The 16,924-nt window shown below is 46.1% G+C and overlaps 1 protein-coding gene and 1 long non-coding RNA gene across 2 annotated transcripts in view; both read right to left on the bottom strand.

Annotated features, from left to right (window-relative positions):
• The window catches only part of LOC107277384 (protein neprosin), a 31,412-nt gene extending 19,933 nt beyond the window's left edge, over nt 1-11,479 (bottom strand). The window contains 4 exon segments of the mRNA XM_066306080.1: nt 4,041-4,060; nt 10,599-10,722; nt 10,971-11,108; nt 11,351-11,479. Coding sequence (XP_066162177.1) covers nt 4,041-4,060; nt 10,599-10,722; nt 10,971-11,108; nt 11,351-11,479 — 411 coding nt within the window.
• A 4,134-nt stretch (nt 11,480-15,613) lies between these two features.
• Nucleotides 15,614-16,230, bottom strand: LOC136354677 (uncharacterized). Its single transcript, XR_010738246.1, has 3 exons — nt 16,156-16,230; nt 15,963-16,061; nt 15,614-15,883 (listed from the first exon to the last, which is right to left on the bottom strand). It is a non-coding gene; the product is annotated as an uncharacterized lncRNA (long non-coding RNA).
• Between the last annotated feature and the right edge of the window lie 694 nt (nt 16,231-16,924).

Genomic DNA, 16,924 nt, shown 5'->3' with positions numbered 1-16,924 from the left:
GGCTCAGCTCGGCTTCAAGCCGGCCGGCCGGTTATGGCGAGGGCGGCGGCGCGCGCGCACGGTCGCCGGCGACGGCAACCGGAGGCGCGGGAAGCGGCGGCGGATGACGGCGGCGCACAGGCGGCGGCACACAGCCGAAGCGGCGGCTCGGCCCGGCACGGCGCTAGGAGGGAGAGGAAGGGGAAAAGAGGGGGAGGGGCGCCTCACCGCGAGTTGGCCGGCGTGGGGGGGGGGGAAGACGACGGCGAACGGCGACGGCGAGCGACCGGGGAACGGCGATGATAGGCGGACGAGCTCCGAGACCTCCTAGGGAACAAGATGGGAGGGATTAGAGGGAGAGGGGTGGTTAACAGCGAGCGGATTCGCCGGTCGAAGGCGGCGGCCATGGGGGTACTCACCGGCGCGCGAGGAGAAGCAAGCTCCGGCGGCGGGATTGACCGGGGAAACGGCGGACGGGGTGGCGCACAAGCTTGTGAACCCGGCGGCGTCGACGGCGCGGTGCGGCGACGGCTCTAGCGGTGGCGGAGTGCGGCCGGAGCTTGGCGGCGAGCGGCGGATGGCGGGATGAGAGGCGCGGGAGCGATGGAGAGCTCGGGAGGGCTCGGCCGAGAAAGGAAAAAGAGAGGGGAAGGTGCGGGCGTGCTTAAATAGGAGGGGGGGCGGCGAGTCGTGGCCGGGAACGGCGCAATTTCGCCGGAGTAGTGGAGGGGGTGGAGGAGGAAAGAGAGAGTGGGGGAAATTTCAAATCCCCCGCCGTTTGCGGGCGCGCGAGCTGGCGGGAGGTGCGGGGAAGGTGGGCGGCGACGTGGGCGTGCGGTACGGGCGGAGTGGGCGCGGGAAACGGGGAAACCGGCGGCGTGGGCGGTGGTTTCGACGGCGGTTGGCGCGGGCGTGGGCGGCCGGAGGTTAGGGAAAGGGCTGACAGGTGGGCCCCACCTGTCAGCGCCCGAGAGGGAGAGGGAGGCCGGGTGGACTTCGGGAGTGGGAGGGAGGAGCGGGCCGGCGCGGGAGGAAATGGGCCGGGCCCAAGAAAAAGAAAAAAGGAGGGAAAAGAAAAGATAAAAAGGAAAAAGGATTTTTCCAGGGATTTAATATTGCACTTTGCTTATTTTAATTGATTAAAATTATTTCCAAGGCTCTGAAAATTCCACTAAAAATCCTGTTAGCATATTTTGACATGTAGAATCCAAGAAAAATTCCACATGTCGATTCCGATTATTATTTGCATTTATTAATTAGGGATTCATCTCTAGGTTAAATTAAACAATTTCTTCGGACGATTTATTTTATGAATTTAGAGCAAGGGAGGGGAACTTCAGGGCGTGACAAATTTGCACTTTTGTTATCTTGCCGTGAGGGGTGGGCTTTGGCGTGTGCTTCGGCCGTTCATACGGTCTGGTCTCAACACTGTGCACTGCTCTGTTGATCATGGCTAGATCGCCTTTTGAAGCGGCCAAAGGCTGAAGCCCCTTGACTACTATCACCCCTGTCGGGCCGGGCATCTTGAGCTTGAGATAATTGTGGTGGGAAATGGCTTCGAACTTGTTCAGGGTTGCACGGCCGAAGATGGCGTTGTAGTTGTACGGGATGTCGACGACGTCGAACAGTATTTGCTCTTCGCGTCTGTTCTCTCCCGAGCCAAAGGCTATCAGCAAAAGTGCTTGGCCGAGAACTTGAACTGCTTCTCCGCCGAAACCACGGAGTGATGCTGGTGCTGGGGTAAGGGCTTGGGTAGGCAACCCCATCTTGGCATATGCTTCGGCGAAGATAACATCGGTTGAACTCCCTCCGTCGACCAGGATTCATCGGACTTCGAAACCAGCTATCTCAGCTGAGATTACCAGGGGATCTTGATGCGGGAACATAACTCCTTCTGCGTCTTCCGGCCCAAAAGAAATTAGCTGGTTCCGATACTGCGGCGCCCCTTCACCCGCCAAAGTGATGCTGTGGACCATACGGATCTGCATCTTCTTCTGCCGTTTGGACAACTGGCTTGGCGGATCAGCCCTTGTAATCACTTGGATTACCCTTCGCTGTACATCTTGGCGTTGTTCGGCTGGGGGTGTTTGCTCCTGAATTGCTTCGCAGGATGCTTCGACAGTTGTTCCCTGCTGCGGCCTTGGGTCTTGCACGTTGCCATGTTGCCTAATTTTTCGGCATTGCTCCGTGGTGTGCGAAGAGCGTCCGTGAAAGGCGCAGCAGAGGTCTTTTCGGACCTTCTTGTGGGCTGGCTGCTGATGGTTGCTCGCTTGCTGGGCATCGAACTCCTTGCGGAGGGCTTGCACTTCTTCGACCGCCATCACAGCTTTGCCCGCACGGTCTGTTCTGAACTTTCTCCAAGTTATGGGGGCCTGGCCTTGCCTTGGCGGCTGTCCTTGGATCGCCGACTGAGACTGGCGAACAGAGAGGGGAGGTGGTTCGGCAACTTGAACTTGTGCTTGAGCTTGAGCGGTGGCGACGGAGGCTTTGTCGTACTCAGCTTGTATAGCTTGTCGTCGCTTGGAATCCTCCTCGCCCCTTGCGAACCCGTCAATGATGCGAAGTAGGTGCTCGAGCGTCTGTGGCTCCTTGTTGGCGATTTTTCTTGTGAGTTCGCCCTCGAGCAGACCGGCCGAAGCGGCGTTTATAACCGATGCCTCGGTTATGTCTTGAACTTGGCACCGGGCTTGCGAGAAGCAACGCATGTACTCCCTTATCGACTCCCCCGGCCTTTGGCGAATGCCGAGGAGGTGTTGCTGCGTCTTCGGCTCCTCATAGGTGCCTCGAAAGTTAAGGACAAAAACATCGCGCAATTGCTCCCATGAGTAAATGCTATTGGCTGGTAAATTGAAATACCAAAAACGGGCGATGCCGTCTAGAGCGAGATGTATTACCTTCGCTTTGGTATTTTCGTCACCATGAGCCGCTTCGATCGCTGACTCGTAGATAGAGAGAAACTCCTTCGGGTCAGTTTCGCCTGAATAGCGCGGGACGGGTGGGAACTTGAACTGCGGTGGGATTGGACGAGTCCTGATTCCCCCACTCAGCGGTAGCCCCTTTTCGCCTCCCGCCCTGTTTACTGCACTTTGCTGCGGGTACGGTGTGGCGAAGGGCAAAATCGCAGCTTGTGCGTGAGGTTGCGCCATGGCATTCGACTGTCTGGCTCCAATTGGAGGTACTTGCTGAGTCGCCATGGATGGGTCAAAAATTGGCTGCGACCACGTCGTGGCAGCTTGGATTGGTGCTTGGTTTGTTCCGAAGCCTGGAGTTGGAGCTTGCTGCCGAACGGTTGGTGCCTGAGCATGTTGACGAAGTCGAACTGCAGTCCTTGATTCCATGGCAAAACTGTCACGCCCAGAAATTTAACCCAAATTTCCAGACTATTTTGCGTATTAAATCCCTGTCCAGGACCAGCCAGGGTACACAAAACGACAAGTAATATACAGTTCCAAACGTAAATAAAGCGTAAAATACTTACGGAAGAGGCACTTAGTCCTCACACCGAAACAAAAGCAGCAGCAGCGGAAAAAGGCGATCCTAGCGGGGCTTCAGCTCCATTCCACAGGCAAAACTCAACTGGGGTCTGAGCCTTGGTCTTCTAACTTCGTCTTCAGCTCAGAAGCACTACACTTCTGAAAAGGGGGAATAATAGCAAGACTGAGTACAACCACCGTACTCAGCAAGCCACACCAACGATGCAGACGTGCAAGGGGATACAAGCAGGGGTTTGTGGCTATTTGCATAAAGGCAGTTGTAAAACATTTTATTGAGCAAAACAGTAAAACTGTTGAGTAATTAAAGTAATATTGAATCTCCACTGATCAACGCTACACCACGTTGAACAGGCCCAACCAACCCACCTGAACTACAGTGTATTGAGTCGATTTATTAAGATGGGACTAATCACGGTGAATCTGGTCGACCGCCCATAACCGCGGGCACGGCTATTCGAATAGTTTTACTCTGATCAGAGGTGTACAACTGTACCCACAAGACACAGCCCCACGACACGTTTCCGTGCGCCGACATGCCACCACGACATACCGGAAAGAGGCCGTGACAGGACCCTTCGCATAACCCCCTCTAACCAAGCACACCACACCTCAGGTTTCACCCCCACTCCTCGCAAGGCAGCGGGCAGTCCCCTCTCGTGCCTAGGTGAATCCGGAAGCCGCATAGGCCGTCGCAGGGCCCATCCAAACTCCATCACGCCCACCCTTGCCTGGATGCGTCGGCTAGAGGAAAGCTACACTACAAGCCCAGCCGTTGCCCACGCTGGCTTGTGGTAAGTACGATAAGTTCTTCCAGGGCATCCCGCGAACCGGTCCTTAATTGCCATGGGTGCGACTAGCAAAACCATGCACCCACAGCCCACCATTCAGTCGCATTTTAGTTGGATAATTACGACCATGAAGCATGGCCAGATGTCTCGAGCACGCAGCTCATACTGATACTAAAAGGTCTAAAACTGTAATTACCCCATCAACTGAGCTAGTGGTAATGAAGCATGGTTAAGCATATAGTTCTAGCTAGGTCATCAAAGTAACACAAGCTAGGCGATTTATTACCCAAGGTTGACAAAGAACAGATATCAAGTAAACATGGCACAAGCGAGCAGATAGGTAAAACCCTGACCCCATGTAATTAGCAAAACATGCATATTTATTTGCAAACAGTAAAACATTTGTAAATTGGGATCAACATGCTCAAGGGGAATGTGTGACTTGCCTTGCTTCTTCACTTTGATCTTCCGAACTCTTTTCCTCGCGACCGCGGACTTCCGAAACGACGGATTCTACACGCTGGCACGCAAAACGAGGAAAAACTCTAATAAAAACCAAAGAAACAGTACATAAAAACTAAACAAACATGTAGATCTCAATTTTAGATGAATTTTGCAAGTTGAACGGCTCAATTCGGAGTTCGAATGAATTAGATATGAATTTTAGAAGTTTTGAGCCATTTAAATGAATTTCTAGAATTATTAACGAATTATGACGCAATTATTATTTATTTTTCCAAAGGAAAAGAGGGTTGCTGACGTCATCAAAGGGGAGGGGTGGCGCCGGCAAGCGGGCCCCACCGGTCAGTGGCACAAGGGCACCGGTCCACCGTGGACCGGGACCACCGAGGCGGTCCACCGCCGGTCCACGGGAACCGACGGCCCGGATTGGCCCAAGCCGATCGGACGGCCACGGGGCGCGCGGCTGGGGCACGGTCACGGCTCAAAGCCTCCTATGGAGGTGAGAACTGGTGCGAGGTAAATGGAAACGACTGCCGACCACGACAATACGAGGAGGAGCTCACCGGCGACGAGGGAGGTGGAGCTCGGGTGGATTTCCGGCGAAGAGGGCCAGTGGCCGAGGATCTCCCCGTCCCTGCGGAGCCGAGGAAGGCGACGACGCGGGTCGGCGAGGACCGAAGCGGCGTTGCGACGCGGCTGGAGGTGGCCATGGTGAGGGAGAGAGGTGGTGCGTGTGGCGGCGGCGTTCCGGAGGCGAAATGGGAAAATGGAGTAGGGACCAGGGTGGAGCTCGACGGGGCGATGCCGGCGGTGGCGGCGGCACGGCGCGGTGGTGGCTGCAGCGGCGAGGAGCGGCGGCTGGAGCTCGTCGTTGAGTGGTGGAGAGAGGGAGCGCGGTGGGGAGGGGGTTCCAACGATGGAATGGGGAAAACGGAGCGGGGCCGAGGTGCGGCAAGGCACGGCGAAGCCGCAGGTGGCGGCGGAACAGTACGGCGACGGCTGTAGCAGCGGTGGCGAGCGGATGGAGAGTCGCCGGTGAGCGGCGGCGATGGGAGCAGCGAGGGGAGAGCAGTACAGGGCGCGAGAAGCTCGGGAAAATTGGGGGAAATGGAAAGGGGAGGCCGGGGATGCTTTTTATGGGCTTGGAGCGATGGGATCGTGCTCGAGAGAGGTGGCAACCGGCCGACGAGATAGGCGGGGCATCTTGGGGGTGGTGGAGAGGTTAACCGGCGGCGATTTTCGTGGGGAGAGTGGGGAAAAGGGTGGAGGACGTGGGGCGACGGGGTCCCACGACCGGCGGGCTCGCGCGCGGGGTGGAGGAGGTCGGAAACGGCGGCGTCGTGGGGTGGCTCGGGCGGCCCTGGCGGTTGCAGCCGGCCAGCCAGAGGTAGGAGGAGGAGCTGACAGGTGGGGCCTCGGGTCCCACCTGTCGGGGAGAGAGAGTGGGGAAAACGGGCGAGGGAGGTAAAGCAGACTTGAGGGAGAGAGAGAGCCGAGCGGGCCGTGGGAGAAGGCCAGCCCGAGAGGGAGAGAAGGGGGGGGAATTGGGCCGAAAGGGGCCCAAAGAGAGGAGGGAGGATTTTATTTGTTTTCTTTTTATTTTAATTGGTTAAATGATCTTTGTGACTTTAAAACTATTTCTCGAGCTCCGAAAATTCACGGAAAATTCCGGAGAGTACATTAGGGCACCAAGAATATTACAAAATATTCCCGGCCAATGATTTTTAAAGGAAATTTTAATTTCCTCTATAATTTCACTTGATTAAATTGATTTAACTTTTATTTAATTTCTAGAAGATGTATTATTAATTGATTTTTATTCCCGAACGAAAATCGGGGCGTTACAAAAACTCCTAGGCCCGGCTGAATCGGTGGCAACCAATTAGGCACACCTTGACTTGTATTCCCCTCCGGGTGGGCCGATGGGGTTGTACTTGAAATGCAGTGAGGTTGGTTGAGTTGCTGAAGGAAAGCTTGGAGTTGCGCCTGCAGAGCCGAAGCCCCTTCCGCCACTGTTTGTGGCGCTTGGCCAGGTGGTTGATGGTGTGCTTGGGCAGCGACTGGTTGAGCTTCCAGTTGCACGTGAGGGGCTGAATGCACTGCTGCGGCCGATTGCTGCCCGGCAAAGTACACCGGCGCCTGTGCGGCTTGTGGCGGAATGGGCTGGGTCGTCACATGCGGATGGACTTGAGATGGGACATAACCTGCCGAATACTGAAGGATTGGAGCCGACGTGGCCTTGGTCCGCCTTGCCACCTCGTATGCTTGTTGTTGTTCTTGCATTTGGCGAAGCATGTCTTGGAGCCGTGTCATGTTCTGCCGCATGGTTTCCATGTCGGCTTCGGCTTGTGCTTCGGGGTCAGGGCTGACTTGGGCCTGCACAACGGCAGGCGCGGTTGGGGCCGCTGCCGGCTGCGATGGAGCGGCTTGGGGCACCACCAGTTGGATTGTTGAAAGGATCTCCGCCCTGGTCTGGAGTGCCCTTGCCGCCGCAGCCGCCTTCGCCACGTCGGCCGCGTTCGGCACTTGCACGGAGGTTGCAGGGGCCGAAGGCAGTTGTGATGTCGCTTGTCCTCCTCCATCTTCGGCAGTGGGCGCCGAAGGCTCTGCTCCTTCCTCGGCGGCCATGTCTAGTCCGGCGTCGCTTTCCTTCCACCTGGCAACCTTCTCCTTCACGACCCTCTTCGGTGGCATTCGCTCTCAGTGGTTTCGCTCGGAGGTCCCCACGGTCGGCGCCAGCTGTTGTCGAAATGACAACTGCATACGTCGAAGGACGTGGTAACTCAACAGTGGTTGGAAGGAAACGAAGTGTATTGAATTTTGAATTTCTTTTTTTGGGATCCCCCTCATTACATGGCCCTAGGGGACTATTTATAGCCCCATTACAGGTTCTTACTACTAGGGTTTAGGTTGTACAGGGGAATTTACATGATTACCTTTACGAAAGGGACATTTACAGGGGTACATAATGTTATAGGGGCTCATGGGCCCCTGATGGGCCGTCTGGCGATCGCCGGCCCTGTAGCCCTTAGGCTTGATAGGCCGGAAAGGCTTCCTCGGCCCTCGCCTTGCACCCTTCGCCTGAGATAGTCTTCGCCTTACACCCTTCGCCTGAGACGCCTCTGGCCTGGCAGGGCACTCGTACGACTCTTCGCCTCATGCCGTTCTTGCTCCATAGCCTTCGCCACGGGTTTCGGCAGATTTAGTCGAAGGGCCTCATGCCATCTGCCAACAGGCTTCGACTACAAATTGCCAGTTGGTTGTATGGCCACAACTAGATCCACAGAAGAGGAACTTTTCCAGCCACATGAGCAAGAAAGCTACATGCTCTCGAGGAGTAACAGACCCTTGGCCCATATATGCCGCCACATAGCCAGACCAGCCACCTATGCTTTTGGTCTTGAAGTCAAATTGGTTCTTGGTGTTCATACTCATAGGGTTAGCCGATGAAGTTACATCAAATCCAGTAATCATGGTGATGTCGATTAAAGTTGGAGTCATCGGCCCTTGGTTGAATAAGAAAGCATTGATGGTGTTGGACCAGAAGTAGGTGGCGGCAGCCATCAGAGGCTCATCCTTAGCAGAATTGGCTATGGTGAGAGCAAGCGCTTGGCCGATTCCAATCTCATCCCAGTGAACTTTCTTACTAGCCAATACGCGTTGGTACCAGGTGGTCCAGCTCTTATCAGGAGTAGGTTTTTCGAGAGATGGCCAAGACTTGAAGGTATTCTTCCAGTGACCCAGGTTAGGGTTGGCTAGTCTAAAGGGGATTTGGTTGGTTTCACCGATGATGAAATCAGTGGGGTCGAGATTGCCGATTGGGCCAAGAAAATAGTGGTTTTCGTGTGATAGGCTTGGAATCGCAACTAGGTTGGAGAGATGCTGCAAATCCGAAACAACCGAGAAAAAGAGAGCGATATAAGATAAGAGAAAATCGATCTGCTGCTAAGAAAGGGGATCTAGCCGACGAGGACTTACCTCAGCGTACTCGGCTGATGGCACATCAGATAGGTTGGTGGAGGATGACATCGCTGCGGGCGGAAATCTCGCCGAAGATGAAGTCGCCTGGGAGTCGCTTTTGCATCGGAGGAATCGTCGGAGAGAGAGAGAACAAAGTTTCGCTTGAGCGGTGAAAACGGAAGTCACGGTGTGAGATTTCTCGAGGGTGACGGTTAGTATTTAAAGCACGGCAGTAACGGTCGGAAAACGGCAAAGTGCGAAACTTGCTCGGGGTCGATTTACAGCAAATCCGAAACATTACCAAATATTCCGGACTTGGGGGGCATGTGTTAACAACCAAATTTGGTAATATCAGCATCGAGAAAGAAGATTAGATCGAAACGAAGTCGGAGGCGGAGATCGGGTTCGGAAACAGAGCAGGAATCGGCTGGAGTCCATATCGGCTACGATTAGGATCGGCTGGGTCTGAGTCGGACTAGGTAAGCCGATGCAGCCGATTCCGGCAATGCGACTTGATGTATGATATCGGGTTGAGTTGAGGCACCTCAAGGTGATTGCCGCACATGGATAGAGTCCTAAGAAGGCAATTTTATCTATTAATTAGGATGTTTTATGTAATTTCTTTAGAGATACGCTTGGGCAAAAGTCTGCCATAAAGACTTATGGTATCTTAGAGTTTGTTAGAGATATTAGTCGTGTCCGTTATGGACATATCTTGTAATTCTCGGGTATAAATAGACCCGAGCCCTATGTAACTTTGAACACACACGTTCAATACAATTTCGGCGCATCGCCACCCTTTTTGCTTTAGTTTTATTTCGACGAGTTCTTACTTTCGGGTTGAGCTGCATCGGTTTCGATCTTCAACAAGAGGTAAAACTTGTTATGACAACTTGTGTTCTCGGGATTAGTGCTTCCATCTTTATGATACTCTGATCTCGTTTATGTAATTCGTCGAGCTATCATATATCTTACATAATCTCCGGCAATGCCGCTATCTAATCTACAATCGGCTAACATCTGTCGGTAGAGGGCAGCCAATTAGGTTAGATTTCGATGTTGATTTAGATTATATAAGATATCTACCACTCTATGAAGCTTCCAGCAGCTTGATTGTCTAGATATTGTTGTTCTTTTCATACTTAATGTTGTATCAGTTGAGTTTGATCTATTAAGTCGTGCTTAGAAAATCAATCTCTAGCCTGCCTTCTGGTTGCCGATTAGGGTAGCATCAGAGTTTCAGCCGATCTTATCTGATTTAACTATATTTACCCTATATACTTTATTGACATGTTAAATCTACCCTTTATTTTAAGATCTTATTGCATTTAAGTATATTAGGCCTTTGTTTAATATATTCTACCTGCTTTAACATCTTAGTATAGAGTGGTATCGAAGTATTAGCCGATACATGCTAGATCTATATGATCGGCTATGCTATGAACATATATAGTCCCATTATTAATATATATTTTGATCTATCCCAATCACTTGATTTAAGTATATATCGATATAAGGAGTATATATTGTTAATATCTATAGCCGATCGAGTAGATTTAGTTCCTTCTTATTTATTCATGACTGCCGATCGATACATATATGACATCGGCTCAAAGATAAATGATATGTCATCGGCCTCTAGCCGATCGACTATCATTTATAGATTTAACCGCGGTTTCTTTGCTTCTATTTCTTGTTGATTATAGGATCAAATCAACTGACACGCTCATACATTCTAAGGCGAGCTTTGGACCTGCACTGGAGTTAAGCAGATCTTTCAGGCCTCGTGTTTTCTGTCAACAATATTTCATAAAAGTTTTTGAATAAAACGAATGGTCGAACATGTTTAAAAAAGTCAACGGTGTCAAACATTTAGGGAAGGAGGGAGTAGTAGATTGTGTGTAGGTGTAGCCACCCCATGCTATGACGTTTGCATGGTCAGCCAAATTGGTTAAAACACTGCTCAACCAAAATCCTACAGGGCTAAGATTGTTATTATCATGTCCAAAGTACAACCACCAGTCACCATCATCTTTTTTCTGCATGTCAATAAAAGCAAATAAAGTTAATTGAAATATCCACCAATGATGTCAGTTGATATAAAAAAAATGTAAACTAATAAACACTGTGAACAAAATGAAAACCTAGTGTCACTAAACCATGTATTTACATTTCATACACCTTATTAATTTGACACCCAATTCAGTATCCACTAATTCGCTTTTAGATTTATGATGTTTCAAAAAAAGATTAAGACAAAAAAGCATCAATACATTCAACTACAAACCTTAAATATCTTGATTGTGATACTCAGAGTGCCATTAGTTGGCTCTAAAATATCTCCAGGAGTTATAGGGGAATTGTTTACAGGTACAAAACCATCACGGTCCAGATTATAGCATCCTGTCGAGACACCATTATCAACCTATATATGTAAAAAAATAAACAAAAGATCCTAAGTTATACACGATAGTATAAGCATGCGGTAATTAAATAATACGAAGAGGCAACAAACTACATACCGTCCACGCTGTATAAAAATGTGTTTTGCTGTCACCATGAAGAGATGACCGGGTTGACCTACATATGAAATAAAACAATCACATAAATGGTATTTATACTTATAAATATGTTATACTTGTGAAAATGTTGAGAAAACTAACATACCATCCATCCGGCAAATAAAGCATTTCCGTCAGTAAGATCATGGCGTTGCTCATTTAGTACCGCTAAATCTGCTGAGCTTACTTGGTCCTTGTTCAAATTTGGGAACCCATATACATCAAATGTTGCCATGGCACCAAGAAGCTCATCTGAGGGTGATGTGTTCGAATAACATTGAGCTTGCTGTGGAAAAACTCACACATAAATAACAATCTGAGACAATTTATATCTTTCTGGGAAATGTGCCAACGCATTGCGACAGATGCCAAGTAAATATGCTTTAAGATCTACAGTAAGAAATGTAATAAAATATTTGACTCTACAAAATTATACTACCATGTTTTTATAAGATCATTGCAAACAGCCTTTTTTTTTGCAAAAAAATGTATATATACAAATATCTATCCATAGAAGATATTGATAGGGGATTGACCAAAATCATATACCCAACATCTCATTGAGGTAAATATGTATTAGGGATTTGCAGTTGCAGCAATTAAGGCTGATACCATTAAAAATCATGTCTAATTTCCCAAAAAACAATTATGTCTAACAAGTAAAGAAACAAATCTTATAAATTTCATTTGAAGTATGTAACTATCTTTATAAAATATTAACATAGTTTTTGTAATATTAAGATTTCCTCGCATTATCAGATCATTACTAGGTTCTACCCTCTTTGGAAAACAATATTTTGCTGTTTTCACCCTTTTCATTCATTCTATTCCTTTATCTCTCTGTAATTACCCTTTTGCCCCTCCACCCTTTTTTCTATGGGACAATTTCGTTTCTGCCCCTACTCTGATGTCTAATATTGATTTTACCCCTACTTTTTAGGGTTTTCGTTTTTACCCTCACTTTTTTAAACTGAACGCTTGTTTTGCCCCTACTTTGGATGGTGAAGTTAACGGTATTAAGTAATTGACAAAATGACATTTATACCCTCTCATATATGCTCATTAATTGTGTTTTTGTCCCCATTTTATGCATGTAGCTTTAGAACTTTATTTTTGTGAGTATATTTAAAATTACATGAAGCACATTGACTAATATCTAAAGGAACAGATAATTACATTTTACAAAATGTTGTCAAAATTTTGTTTAAGTTCTATCAAAATGCTGAAATTTTATCAAAATTCCATCAAATTCAGAATTTGTCCAAATTGTTATATTAGTCAATGTGCGTCATCTAATTTTAAATATACTCCCAAAAATAAAGTTCCAAAGCTACATGTATAAAATGGGGACAAAAACACAATTAATGAACATACATGAGAGGGTATAAACGTCATTTTATCAATTACTTAACACCGTTAACTTCACCATCCAAAGTAGAGGCAAAACAAGCATTCAGTTCAAAAAAGTAAGGGTAAAAACGAAAACAATAAAAAATAGGGGTAAAATCAATATTAGACATCAAAGTAGGGGTAGAAACGAAATTGCCCCTTTTTCTATATACTATATTTTCTTTCCATATCCAAAGTATGGGTTAGTCCTACCGCAGCCATGTTGATGTCCTACTCATTGATCTTTCCACTCCGCAACGGTCACGGAATGGGCATGTGAGAACATGAAAGGAGTATGGGAATTCCACGAGCAAGGAAGTAGGGACAAAATTAAGCGATATTATTCTAGAGGGGTCAAAACACTTAACTGAAGAAGGAAGGAAAAACTAGTCCATTAGCAATTTTTAGATCTTTGGGGGCAATCAAGGAGAAAATCAAGGATTGCAACAAAATATGAAGATATCTAATGCCCCAATGAAAATTCTACGCGGAGTAGTTTTAACTCACATAGGATGTTTCTTGACCGGGAGGCTTCACTAAATCCTTTTTGAGTAGCGAGCTGCTTGCAGAGGATAAACGATTCCCCATGTGTAACTCCCTAGGATCTTGATCATATTCCCATGATGATATCAAACTTGCTTGCTCCGAACAAATGATCAGAAGACACAGTAGTAGTAAAACACGCATTACTTGACTCATTCTACAACTAGAATTTCTCACTCCTCTATGAGTAAGATAAGAACTACTCAAATAAGTTGCGGAAATTTTTTTTCTAGATAAAAGGTTTTTGTGTGCTTTTATTTCCTACAATGAACACGGCTTTATATAGATGGGCAGAGGTTGTTCTCTCAGTAAGAGTTTATACATCTATAAAGGTAGGTGGCAATTTATTGTTCTAGATATGCATACACTGGAAATAATAAATGTCAGATTGAGAAAAATCAAAACAATTTCCTAGAATTAATTATGTTGGATATGTATCTTTCAACTTTCCTTTTTTTTTAACTGGTAGACGGCAGGAGAACTGCCGTTTATATTACAACGAGTAAAATAGAGGACAAATAAAAGTTAAAGTTATTACAAAGGCTAAAAAAGAGAAAAGGGCTACTGAAGGAATGAAAGAAGACCATAAGCTATTTCAGGGATGCTTGAAAGCAAAATCCCTTTGCTTTAAGTCTTCTAAACTTAGGTTTACAAGGGTAGCACACGAGATCTAAAACAAAAAGATACTACTAGTAGACCACCTACATTGGAGATTTAATCAAGACATTTTCAAAGACCCAATTATTTCTTGTCAACCACAGAACCCCAACAAACACAAGCCCCCCCCCCCCCCCAAAAAAAAAAAAAAAACTATTGCAAATGAAATTTAAAATATTCAAAACGTTCAGATAAACATGATAGTTCTAAAGCATCTCTGATGATACACCACACAAATGTAGCAATGGGACATTTGAGGAGAACATGATTAGTAGACTCTTTTTCCTAACACATTTTACAAAATTCTTTTTCATTTTCTTTTTACTAGCTGAACATCACTTGGCCAGCCTCTCTCTCCCAGCCATGTATATAAAGTGTTTATTTTTGGAGGAATTTTACTCTTCTAGACCTCCATCACGCCCGTCTCTCACCCATCGAAACTTTAGCGATTTGTACATTTATAGTGTTTGTTTTATAAGCCCCTTCTTCTAATGTGGACAAATTAGCTGATCTGGTTCATCTATTAATAAGACATTCCTCAGCTTATCTGTCGACTCAACTAAATCTCTCTGGTCACTTTAATTTAGATTCCTTCTTAACTCTAAAACCCACTATCCTCCATTCTTGGTGCTGATTAATGTAGTATAGTTGAGAAACAGGATTTATAAACGGATTTTGTCATACCACTCATTCCCTAAATTTAATTTGAACATAATTGCCTCTTTTAGCTTTCTTTTCAGAGAACAATTGCACCCATTTTGTGACTCATGTAAACCCTTCTAGAACTGGGATCCTCTCTGGGGATGAACTTCTGTAAAACTAGTTCATTGCCCCGCGCGTTGCATAGCAGGTCATTTTGTCATTTTAGAACCACAAAACATACTTGCGCATATATATAGTACGTTAGAGATCATATCTTATATTTGATAATGGTTAAGGCATAAGAAATAGTCAACAAATGAATATATTTTTGCAATCATTGTTCAGTATATTAAAACGTCCGATCATTGAATCTTTGGACGTCAATTTAACAATAAAAAACAACAGTAACAATATTTAGTAACGCCATGAGACTTACGGTTCCATCTAAGTATATAAACAGTCTATGAGATTAGCCGGATAGCATACACCAGTTCAAAAGACCAAGACCAAAGTATTGCAAAATACTCCCTCCGTATTTTAATGTATGACGCCGTTGACTTTTCGACCAACGTTTGACCATTCGTTTTATTTAAAATTTTCGTGCAAATATGAAAGTATTTATATCACACTGGTGGAGAAACCCTTTGTAGTCCCGGTTCGTAACCCCCCTTTAGTCCCGGTTTCCAAACCGGGAGTACCAATCCGGGACTAAAGATCGCTATCTTTAGTCCCGGGTGAAATAACCGGGAGTAAAGATCGATCTTTAGTCCCGGTTGGTAACACCAACCGGGACTAAAGATGGCTCAGCCACGTGGCCGGCTGAGCCATCTTTAGTCCCGGTTGGTGTTACCAACCGGGACTAAAGATCGAGCTGACCATTTTTTTTTTTGCATGGCCCTGTTGCTGCATGGTTTATATATATATATAGTTTATATATATATATATATATAAACCATGCATATATATGTTTCAATACATATATATGCATACATATATATATATATGTATATATATATATATATTATATTATATTATATGTATATACATGCATAATATATATGTATTTATACACATATATATGTTATGCAAATTAATGCATATGTATATAGATATATATATATGACCAAAATATATTTACATTATAGAAAATGTGTACACATGCATATAGAAACATATGTAGTCATGTATTAATTACAATCCATTATATGTCCTAGCTAGCTAGCTATCATTTCGACGTAGTAGTACTCGCTGCTAGCTCAGAAGCTAAGGACCGGTGAATTGTGTTTCCGTCGTAGTAGAATTCACCCTTGGGATTAAGGATTTCTTCGTTGATGAATCCCATGAGTTGTTCTTGAACCGCCGTGATAAATTCCTTGTGTGTGGTCAGGTTATCCCTCATGCGAATAAACTATATGAATGTATGAAATTGATTAGTAATTAAACAAGAAATCGCTACGTAATGAAATTTTGAATTTATTTGTACGTACATCGAGCTCTCTTGTGGTGATGATTTGGTTTGCAAGGCAGTGGCAATACTCGCACACGTAATAGCCGCACAAGTTATTTCCCTGCTTTTGCTTTGCGCACTACAAATAAATGACAAACAACGAGAGATCTAATTAATATACACTTGTATGTATTTGAATCGGAGAAATATAAATATAGAGCATGTGTACTCACAGGAAATTTGAACTTCCGCCTAAGTCTTTCTCTCCATTTGCCGCGGACCAAATGACGGAACCGATACCAAGCCCTACATGGAGTTTAAAGCTATGATTCGTAGTAGCAATTAACATAACAAGATTTTCTTAATTAACAAAGGAACTTATGACGGTACCTGTCTATAAGTTCGAAAACCTTGTCGAACGTAGACTCTTTTTTATCCATTGAGTCATATACGTTGACGGTGCAGGCCTCCAGGTCGAAGAGTAAAAGCACCCAGTGGAATCTGCAATGTGCGTGGGATGCATTACATATGAAACACTTAGCAAGTTCGTACGGGAATGAAATTTGGTATGTAGGAAGACAGTAAAATTAAACTAACTCTGTGTTGTATGGCAACAGTATGAACGTCTTGTAATGCTGCGCCTTCAGGAGATGGACGAGATTGTCCTCTGTTTCTTGTGGATATTGGTCGAGCATTGCGACGTTTACTCTCCGAGGGTCGATGAATCCAGTATCGAAAACCCTCCGCCGTCGGGCCCTTTGAATCTCCATTCTACAACGATAAAAGGGAGTATATTATTTTCTATAGTCTACTTATATACAAGGACCTAATTAATTAAAGGAGACGTATAGTAAGAAATCTAACTGAACGATATACTTACAAAATCCAGCAACTCATAATAGAGACGTCGACGGCGTCCAGCTGGTATAGTTCGTAGATATGTGTGAAATTGATCCAGAGAATGTCATCTCCTTGCAAGAAGTCCGTATCCCTAATCCTCGC

The sequence above is a fragment of the Oryza sativa genome, chromosome 12 (genome assembly GCF_034140825.1).
Source record: "Oryza sativa Japonica Group chromosome 12, ASM3414082v1".
NCBI classification, from domain to species: domain Eukaryota; kingdom Viridiplantae; phylum Streptophyta; class Magnoliopsida; order Poales; family Poaceae; genus Oryza; species Oryza sativa.
Note: the sequence above shows the minus strand (reverse complement) of the source record. Positions and strands in the feature narration are given on the sequence as shown.